The following is a 10,653-nucleotide window of genomic DNA, read 5'->3' as shown; positions in this document are numbered from 1 at the left end:
CTGTGGCCCTTGGCCCATCATGTCCCCAAATGTCCCCAAGTGTCCCCCGGGCGGCTCCAGGACCCCGCGGGTGCGGCCGAGGGGGCGGAGCTTGAAGGGGCGTGTCCCCCAGCCCGCCCTGGCCACGCCCCCGGGGCTGGCCCCGCCCCATTGTGCGAGCGGGGGCGTGGCCTGGGGAGGGGGCGTGGCCTGGGGAGGGGGCATGGCCTCCGGGGTGCGATGCAGCAGCAGGAGGCGGCTGATTGGGCGGGTTATTTTCGGGGGGGGGTCACTCGCAGCCAATGGTGTCGCCCGCCCCGCCCCCGATGTGTAATGTCGCTCCTGGTGACGTCATCGCGCCGCTGATGATGTCACGCCCCCCCCCCCCCGCATTGATGCCCCCCCTCCCATTACGTCACCCCGTGATCGATGACGTCACGCCCCGCCCCCCCGCGTGATGACGTCACCCCCGGGCCCCAGGAAAATTGGGGGCGGGGTGATGTGACCCCCCCCCATTGATGACATCACATCCTATTGACAACATCCCATTAGTGACATCACCCATCATTGATGACATCACCCCGTCTATGACATCACTCCCCCATTGGTGACATCACCACCTATGACATCACTTCCCATTGATGACATCACCCCACTGACGCCGTCCCCCCATTGACGACATCACCCCATTGACGACATCACATCCTATTGATGACATCACTCCCCATAGATTACATCGCCCCCGCCGATGACGTCACCCCATTGATGACGTCACCCCGCCGATGACGTCCCCCCCCTCCCCCAATCACAGCCGCTCTCCCCCCGCCCTTTATTCCCCTCCCCCCACCCGAATTGAGCGGGGGAGGGGGCGGGGCACTTCCGGCGTGGGCGTGGCCATCCCGGGGCGGGGCGCATGCGGTGGGCGGGGCCACTCCATATTTGGCGCCCCCCCAATCAACCCGGGGAGGGGCGTGGTGGCCTTGCGCGGGGGGCGTGGCCTTGGCCGGGGGGCGTGGCCTTGCGCGGGGGGCGTGGCCTTGCGCGGGGGGCGTGGCCTTGGCCGGGGGGCGTGGCCCGCCGGGGGGGCGTGGTCAGAGCTCCCCCCGCGCGTGCCGCATGTAGTGCAGGTGCAGCTCGGCCACCAGCCCGAAGGCGCCGGGACACTCGGTGCAGCGGAACGGGGGCGGGGAGGGCGGGGCCGCGGCGGGGGGCGGGGCCGGGGGGCGGGGCCGGGGGGCGGGGCGGCCCCTCCCCCGCCCGCAGCGGTGGGCGCCCAGGGCGGCCGGGGCGGCGAAGCCGACGCCGCATTCGGCGCAGATGTAGTGCAGGGCGGGGGGAGGGGGCGGCGGGGGCGGCGGGGGGGGCGGGGCCGGCGGGGGGTGGGGGAGGGGCGGGGGGGGAGGGGGCGGCGGGGGGCGGGGCCTCTTGCGCCCCACGTGGTAGCTGCGGTGAACCTTGAGGGCGCGGGACGTGCCGAAGCTCCGCCCACACTCGGGGCACTCGTGCCAGTCGGCGGAGGCCCCGCCCCCCGCGGAGGCCACGCCCCCGCCCGCCCCGCCCCCCGCGGGGGACGCCGGGAAGGGGCGGAGCTCGGAGCGGCGGCGGCGGGAACCTGCCGGGGGAGGGACCCAGGAGTGCCCCAGGGACCCAGGCGTCCGGGGGGGGGGGACGCGGGAGTCCGGGGGGGACCCAGGAGTTCGGGAGGGACCCAGGAGTTCGGGAGGGTCTCAGGAGTTCTGGGAGGGACCCAGGCGTTCGGAAGGGGACCCAGGAGTGCCCCAGGGACCCAGGCGTCCGGGGGGGGGGGACGCGGGAGTCCGGGGGGGACCCAGGAGTTCTGGGAGGGACCCAGGAGTCCGGGAGGGACCCAGGCGTTCGGAAGGGGACCCAGGAGTGCCCCAGGGACCCAGGAGTTCTGGGAGGGACCCAGGAGTGCCCCAGGGACCCAGGCGTTCGGGAGGGACCCAGGAGTTCGGGAGGGACCCAGGAGTTCAGGAGGGACCCAGGAGTTCGGGAGGGACCCAGGAGTCTGGGGGGGACCCAGGAGTGCCCCAGCGACCCAGGAGTTCGGGGGGGGGACCCAAGTGATGAGGGACCCAGGAATGCCCCGGGGACCCAGGTGTCCGGGAGGGGACCCAGGAGTCCGGGGGGGACCCAGGAGTCCGGGAGGGACCCAGGAGTTCTGGGAGGGACGCAGGCGTTCGGAAGGGGACCCAGGAGTGCCCCAGGGACCCAGGCGTCCAGTGGGGGGGACATGGGAGTCCGTGGGGGAACCAGGAGTTCGGGAGGGACCCAGGAGTGCCCCGGGGGGACCCTGGAGTTCAGGGGGGGACCCAAGTGATGAGGGACCCAGGAATGCCCCGGGGACCCAGGTGTCCGGGAGGGGACCCAGGAGTTCGGGGGGGGACCCAGGAGTTCGGGAGGGGACCCAGGCGTCCGGGCCGGGGGAGGGGTCGGTACCTGTGCAGCCGTTGGGGGTGGGGGAGGGGCAGGTCCCGCTCTCCCCCGACGACACCGACGTTTCCGATTCGTCCTCGTCCTCGGGCGGCGCCCGCGGCCCTGGGGGGGAGGGGAGGGGACCCTGTAGGCCCCGCCCCCCCCAAGCCCCGCCCCCCCCCCCCCGAGGCCCCGCCCCCCCACTCACCCGCGGCCTCTTCCTCTTCCTCCTCCTCCTCCTCCTCTTCCTCTTCCTCCTCGTCTTCCTCTTCCTCTTCCTCCTCGGCCGCGAAGGCTCCGCCCTCGGCCCCGCCCGCGTCCCCCGGCCGCCGCCCGGCCGCCATCATGGCCGCCCTGCGCGGGGACACGCCCACCTGGGGCTCTGGCCACGCCCACCGGCCCCAAGCCCCGCCCACAAAGTCGAGGCCCCGCCCACGAAACCCTAAGCCCCGCCCATCAGTCCGCAAGCCCCCGCCCACAAACTTCAAGCCCCGCCCACCAGCCTCAAAGCTCCGCCCACAAACCTCAAGCCCCGCCCATGCTCCCCAAGCCCTGCCCACCAGCCCCAAGCCCCGCCTACAAAGGCGAGGCCCCGCCCACTAAACCCAAGCCCCGCCTACAAAGCCGAAGCCCCGCCCACAAGCCCGCCAAAGCCCCGCCCCCCCAGAGGCCCCGCCCCCTCCCACAATCCCCCGCGATCGCCCCGCGGCCCCCGTGGGGGGTGGGGGAGGGGGGGAAGCGCCGTTTCCCACAATCCCCCGCGCGGGAAATGGGGGGGTGGGGGGGGTGGGGGGGGGTGGGTCCGCCCCCGTCCCACAAGCCCCCGCGGCCCCGGCCCCGCTCACCCGCCGCGGAGCCGCCGCCGCCCGGGGCCGCCGCTGCCGCTGCGCGCATGCGCGGGGGGGGCGGGGCCCGGAGCGCGGCGCGCCGGCGGGAAACGCCCCCGCGCGGCCCCGCCCCCTCCCCGCGCCGCGCACGCGCCGACGCGCCAAACCCCACCCCACCCCCCCCCCCCGACCCGGGCGGTGCGCGGAGCGGGATGGGGGGCGGGGAACAGAACGCCTGGGTCCCCTCCCGGACTCCTGGGTCCCTCCCGAACTCCTGGGTCCCCTCCCGGACTCCTGGGTCCCTCCCGGACTCCTGGGTCCCCTCTCGAACTCCTGGGTCCCTCCCGGACTCCTGGGTCCCCTCCCGCACTCCTGGGTCCCCTCCCGCACTCCTGGGTCCTTCCCGCACTCCTGGGTCCCCTCCCGCACTCCTGGGTCCCTCCCGGACGCCTGGGTCCCCTCCCGGACTCCTGGGTCCCTCCCGAACTCCTGGGTCCCCTCCCGGACTCCTGGGTCCCTCCCGCACTCCTGGGTCCCTCCCGAACTCCTGGGTCCCTGAGGCTCCTCCCCGGTTCGTTCGGGCCGCGCGTGGGTGGGGGAGGGGCCCCGGGGGTGTAATTGGCGGGTGCGGGTTCGCGGCACGTGGCTCGTGGGAACCCAGGCGTCCGGGGCGGGGTGGGGGGGGGATGGGTGTGACCCGAACTCCTGGGTCCCCCCGGACGCCTGGGTCCCCCGCACGTGTCCGGCCCCGCGGGGAAAACCCGCCCACGGGAGGGAAACTGGGCCAAGGGGCCCGGACGCCTGGGTCCCTTCATCTATGGGGCCTGAATACCTGGGTCCCCTAATCTGGGGACCCCGAACTCCTGGGTCCCCCAATGTCTGTGTCCCGAACTCCTGAGTCCTCTATTCTGTGGGTCCCGAACTCCTGGGTTCCCTAACGTCTATGGGTCCCGAACTCCTGGGTCCCTTATTCTGTGGGTCCCGAACTCCTGGGTCCCCTAATGTTTATGAGTCCCGGACGCCTGGGTCCCTGTCCTGTGGGTCCCGAACTCCTGGGTCCCTTGTTCTGTGGGTCCCGAACTCCTGGGTCCCCTATACTGTGGGTCCCAAACTCCTGAGTTGTGTGGGTCCAGAACTCCTGGGTTGTGTGGGTCCCAAACTCTGGGGTCCCTTATTGTGTGGGTCCCGAACTCCTGGGTCCCCTAATGTTTATGAGTCCCGGACACCTGGGTCCCTGTTCTGTGGGTCCCGAACTCCTGGGTCCCTTATTCTGTGGGTCCTGAACTCCGGGGTCTCTTATTCTGTGGGTCCCGAACTCCTGGGTCCCCTAACGTTTATGATTCCCGGACGCCTGGGTCCCTTATTGTGTGGGTCCCGAACTCCTGGGTCCCCTAATATTTATGAGTCTGGGACACCTGGGTCCCTGTTCTGTGGGGCCCGAACTCCTGGGTCCCTTGTTCTGTGGGTCCCGAACTCCTGGGTCCCTTATACTGTGGGTCCCAAACTCCTGAGTTGTGTGGGTCCAGAACTCCTGGGTTGTGTGGGTCCCGAACTCCTGGGTCCCTTATTGTGTGGGTCCCGAACTCCTGGGTCCCCTAATGTTTATGAGTCCCGGACACCTGGGTCCCTTATTCTGTGGGTCCTGAACTCCGGGGTCTCTTATTCTGTGGGTCCCGAACTCCTGGGTCCCCTAACGTTTATGAGTCCCGGACGCCTGGGTCCCTGTTCTGTGGGTCCCGAACTCCTGGGTCCCCTATACTGTGGGTCCCAAACTCCTGAGTTGTGTGGGTCCCGAACTCCTGGGTCCCTTATTGTGTGGGTCCCGAACTCCGGGGTCTCTTATTCTGTGGGTCCCGAACTCCTGGGTCCCCTAACGTTTATGAGTCCCGGACGCCTGGGTCCCTGTTCTGTGGGTCCCGAACTCCTGGGTCCCCTATACTGTGGGTCCCAAACTCCTGAGTTGTGTGGGTCCCGAACTCCTGGGTCCCTTATTGTGTGGGTCCCGAACTCCTGGGTCCCTTATTGTGTGGGTCCCGAACTCCTGGGTCCCTTATCCTGTGGGTCCCAAACTCCTGGGTCCTGTGGGTCCTGCGGCGTGTGTGTGTGGGGGTGGGGCTCTCCCGGACGCCTGGGTCCCTCCCGGATGCCTGGGTCCCCGCGCGGGGGCGGGGCGGGTTCCCCACATTCCGGGGTGCCGCCGCCGCCCCTCCCCCCACCCGCAGGGCCCGGCCGGGGGGGGGAGGGGCGGATAAAGGGGGGGCCCCGCGTCCCCTCCCCCACCCGGCCGGACCATGGGGCTGCGGCGGCTGCTGCTGCTCGGTGGGTGGGGGGCGGGGGCCCTGGGCTCCTATGGGCGCTATGGGGCTATGGGGCTATGGGGGCTATGGGGGCTATAGGGCGATATGGGGGCTATGGGGCTATAGGGAGCTATGGGGGCTATAGGGCGATATGGGGGCTATGGGGGCTATGGGGCTATGGGGGCTATGGTGCTATGGGGCTATGGGGTGATATGGGGGCTATGGGGCTATGGGGGCTATGGGGTGATATGGGGGCTATGGGGCTATGGGGCTATGGGGCTATGGGGCTATGGGGCTATAGGGAGCTATGGGGGCTATGGGGCTATAGGGGGCTATGGGGGCTATGGGGGCTATGGGGGCCATAGGGCGATATGGGGGCTATGGGGCTATAGGGAGCTATGGGGGCTATGGGGGCTATGGGGGCTATAGGGCAATATGGGGGCTATGGGGCTATGGGGTGATATGGGGGCTATGGGGGCTATGGGGCTATGGGGGCTATGGAGGCTATAGGGTGATATGGGGGCTATAGGTGCTATGGGGGTTCTATGGGTGCTATGGGGGGCTATGGAGAGCTATGGGGAGCTATAATGGGGAGCTATAGGGTGATATGGGGGCTATGGGGTCCTATGGGTGCTGTAGGGGGCTATGGGGACTATAGGGGGTTCTATGGGTGCTATAGGGGGTGCTATGGGCGCTATAGGGGGTGCTATGGGCGCTATAGGGGGCTATGTGGGTTATGGGGGCTATGGGTGCTATAGGGGGCTATGGGTGCTATGGGGGGCTGTAGGGTGATATGGGGGCTATAGGGTGATATGGGGGCTGTAGGTTCTATGGGTGCTATGGGGGTCTATAGGGGGCTCTGGGGTGATATGGGGGGAGCTATGGGGGAGTGGGGGGTTCTATGGGGGCTATAGGGGGTTCTATGGGGGCTACAGGGTGATATGGGGGCTATAGGTTCTATGGGGGCTATAGGGTGCTATGGGGGGTTGGGGGGTCCTAGGGGGTGATCCGGGTGCTGTAGGTTCTATAGGGTGCTATAGGGAGCTCTGGGTGCTATAGGGGGGTGGTGTGGGTGGTACAGGTTCTATAGGGTGCTATGGGGGGGGCTATAGGGTCCCATGGGTGCTATAGGGGGTTCTGTGGGTGCTAGAGGGTGATCTGCGGGGGCTATAGGGTGCTGGGGGCCATAGGGCACCATAGGGTCCCATGGGTGCTATAGGGTGCTATGGGGTGATCTGGGTGCTATAGGGGGCTATAGGGTCCCACGGGTGCTGGGGGGGGGTCCTGTGGGTCCCATAGGGTGCTATAGGGTGCTGTAGGGGTCTATAGGGAGCTATGGGGCTCCATGGGTGCCATAGGGGTCCTATGGGTGCTATGGGGCTCTATGGGTGCCATAGGGTGCTTATACAGTCTTATGGGTGCTATGGGGGGGCTATGGGGCACTATAGGGTGCTATGGGGCTCCATAGGGTGCTATAGAGTCTTACGGGTGCCATGGGGCTCTGTGGTGATCTATAGGGTCCTATGGGGCTGCACAGGGTCCTATGGGGCTGTATAGGGTCCTATGGGGCTGCACAGGGTCCTATGGGGCTGTACAGGGTCCTATGGGGCTGTACAGGGTCCTATGGGCTCTATGGGGGTCGCTCCCGCCCCCCCGGAGGCGCCTACAGGTCCCTCTCTGTGCCCCTCCCCCCTCAGCCGCCATTGGCTGCTGCGTGGCGGCCCCGCCCTGTCCCCGCCCCGCCCCTCCCCCGCCGGCCAGTGACGTCAGCGGCGAGGGGACCACACCCGGTGACGTCATCAAGGAGGGGACAACGGCCGGTGACGTAGTCGGCAAGGGGACAACGGCTGGTGACGTAGTCGGCAAGGGGACAACGGCTGGTGATGTCTTCAGCGAGGGGACAACGGCCGGTGACGTAGTCGGCAAGGGGACGGAGCCACCCAGTGTCACCAGTGACCAACCCAGTGTCACCAGTGACCCCAGTGGGGCCACAACTGGTGTCTATGGGGGTGACGCCAACACAATGGAGTTTGTCACCACGGCCCCGGTTGGTGACAAAGTCCTTGCGGTGACCAATGGGGACGTTGGTATGGGGGGGACGGGTCAACCCAGTGTCCCCAGTGACCAACCCAGTGTCACCAGTGACCAACCCAGTGTCACCAGTGACCCCAGCGGCGCTTTTGGAGACGTCACCGAAGCCCCTTTAGATGCCACCACCATGGGCAACGTTGTCACCGTGTCACCGGGATGTGACAATGTGGTGGGTGTCACCAATGGGGACGTCGCTGTGGGGGCGACTGGTCAACCCAGTGTCACCAGTGACCCAACTGGGGCCACAACTGGTGTCTATGGAGGTGACACCAACACAATGGGGTTTGTCACCACGGCCCCGGTTGGTGACAAAGTCCTTGCGGTGACCAATGGGGACGTTGGTATGGGGGGGACGGGTCAACCCAGTGTCCCCAGTGACCAACCCAGTGTGACCAGTGACCAACCCAGTGTCACCAGTGACCAACCCAGTGTGACCAGTGACCAACCCAGTGTCCCCAGTGACCAACCCAGTGTCACCAGTGACCCCAGTGGCGCTTTTGGAGACGTCACCGAAGCCCCTGCAGATGCCACCACCATGGTCGACGTTGTCACCGTGTCACCAGGAGGTGACAATGACGATGTCATCACCAATGGGGATGTTAATACAGGGGGGACGGGTCAAGCTGGTGTCACCTGCGGCCCTGGGGACACTTGGGGACGCGTCACCGAAGCCCCTTTAGATGCCACCACCATGGGCAACGTTGTCACCGTGTCACCGGGATGTGACAATGTGGTGGGTGTGACCGATGGGGACGTTGATATGGGGGGGACGGGTCAACCCAGTGTCCCCGGTGACCAACCCAGTGTCCCCAGTGACCCCAGTGGGGCCACAACTGGTGTCTATGGGGGTGACGCCAACACAATGGGGTTTGTCACCACGGCCCCGGTTGGTGACAAAGTCCTTGCGGTGACCAATGGGGACGTTGGTATGGGGGGGACGGGTCAACCCAGTGTCCCCAGTGACCAACCCAGTGTCCCCAGTGACCAACTCAGTGTCACCAGTGACCCCAGCGGCGCTTTTGGAGACGTCACCGAAGCCCCTGCAGATGCCACCACCATGGTCAACGTTGTCACCGTGTCACCAGGAGGTGACAATGACGACATCACCACCAATGGGGACGATAATAAGGGGGGGACGGGTCAAGCCGTTGTCACCTGCGGCCCTGGGGACACTTGGGGACGCGTCACCGAAGCCCCTTTAGATGCCACCACCATGGGCGACATTGTCACCGTGTCACCGGGATGTGACAATGTGGTGGGTGTGACCGATGGGGACGTCTTTGTGGGGGCAACTGGTCAACCCAGTGTCACCAGTGACCCCAGTGGGGCCACAACTGGTGTCTATGGGGGTGACGCCAACACAATGGGGTTTGTCACCACGGCCCCAGTTGGTGACAAAGTCCTTGCGGTGACCAATGGAGACGTTTCTATGGGGGCGACTGGTCAAGCCAGTGTCCCCAGTGACCAACCCAGTGTCACCAGTGACCCCAGCGGCGCTTTTGGAGACGTCACCGAAGCTCCTGGAGATGCCACCACCATGGTCGGCGTTGTCACTGCGTCCCCCATAAGTGACAATGACGACGTCACCACCAATGGGGATGTTAATACGGGGGGGACGGGTCAACCCGTTGTCACCTGCGGCCCTTGGGACCCTTGGGGACGCGTCACCGAAGCCCCTTTAGATGCCACCACCATGGGCGATGTTGTCACTGTGTCACCGGGATGTGACAATGTGGTGGGTGTGACCGATGGGGACGTCGCTGTGGGGGCGACTGGTCAACCCAGTGTCACCAGTGACCCAACTGGGGCCACAACTGGTGTCTATGGGGGTGACGTCAACACAATGGGGTTTGTCACCACGGCCCCGGTTGGTGACAAAGTCCTTGCGGTGACCAATGGGGACGTTTCTATGGGGGTGACTGGTCAACCCAGTGTCCCCAGTGACCAACCCAGTGTGACCAGTGACCAACCCAGTGTCACCAGTGACCCCAGCGGCGCTTTTGGGGACGTCACCGAAGCTCCTGGAGATGCCACCACCATGGTCAACGTTGTCACCGCCTCCCCCATAGGTGACAATGACGACGTCATCACCAAGGGGGACGATAATACGGGGGGGATGGGTCAACCCGTCGTCACCTGCGGCCCTGGGGACACTTGGGGACGCGTCACCGAAGCCCCTTTAGATGCCACCACCATGGGCAACGTTGTCACCGTGTCACCGGGATGTGACAATGTGGTGGGTGTCACCAATGGGGACATCGCTGTGGGGGCGACTGGTCAACCCAGTGTCACCAGTGACCCAACTGGGGCCACAACTGGTGTCTATGGGGGTGACGCCAACACAATGGGGTTTGTCACCACGGCCCCGGTTGGTGACAAAGTCCTTGCGGTGACCAATGGGGACGTTGGTATGGGGGGGACGGGTCAACCCAGTGTCCCCAGTGACCAACCCAGTGTCACCAGTGACCCCAGCGGCGCTTTTGGGGACGTCACCGAAGCCCCTGCAGATGCCACCACCATGGTCGACGTTGTCACCGTGTCACCAGGAGGTGACAATGACGACATCACCACCAATGGGGATGTTAATATGGGGGGGACGGGTCAACCCGTTGTCACCTGCGGCCCTTGGGACCCTTGGGGACGCGTCACCGAAGCCCCTTTAGATGCCACCACCATCGGCGACGTTGTCACCGTGTCACCGGGATGTGACAATGTGGTGGGTGTGACCGATGGGGACGTCGCTGTGGGGGCGACTGGTCAACCCAGTGTCACCAGTGACCCAACTGGGGCCACAACTGGTGTCTATGGGGGTGACGCCAACACAATGGGGTTTGTCACCACGGCCCCGGTTGGTGACAAAGTCCTTGCGGTGACCAATGGGGACGTTGGTATGGGGGGGACTCGTCAACCCAGTGTCCCCAGTGACCAACCCAGTGTCCCCAGTGACCAACCCAGTGTCACCAGTGACCCCAGCGACGCTTTTGGAGACGTCACCGAAGCTCCTGGAGATGCCACCACCATGG

General features: G+C 66.3%; 1 protein-coding gene across 1 annotated transcript; it reads right to left on the bottom strand.

Moving 5' to 3' along the window:
• Window positions 1-535: 535 nt before the first annotated feature.
• On the bottom strand, window positions 536-3,460 carry LOC136000745 (zinc finger protein 628-like). The gene is made up of 4 exons (XM_065654698.1): window positions 3,261-3,460; window positions 2,624-2,769; window positions 2,440-2,538; window positions 536-1,591 (listed from the first exon to the last, which is right to left on the bottom strand). The coding sequence occupies exons 2-4, from the start codon at window positions 2,760-2,762 to the stop codon at window positions 1,071-1,073; spliced, it is 759 nt and encodes a 252-aa protein (XP_065510770.1). The 5' UTR covers window positions 2,763-2,769; window positions 3,261-3,460; the 3' UTR covers window positions 536-1,070.
• Window positions 3,461-10,653: the final 7,193 nt, after the last annotated feature.

The sequence above is a fragment of the Caloenas nicobarica genome, chromosome 34, assembly GCF_036013445.1.
Source record: "Caloenas nicobarica isolate bCalNic1 chromosome 34, bCalNic1.hap1, whole genome shotgun sequence".
Taxonomy (NCBI): domain Eukaryota; kingdom Metazoa; phylum Chordata; class Aves; order Columbiformes; family Columbidae; genus Caloenas; species Caloenas nicobarica.
The sequence above is the reverse complement of the archived record's forward strand: the minus strand, read 5'-3'. Positions and strand labels throughout refer to the sequence as shown.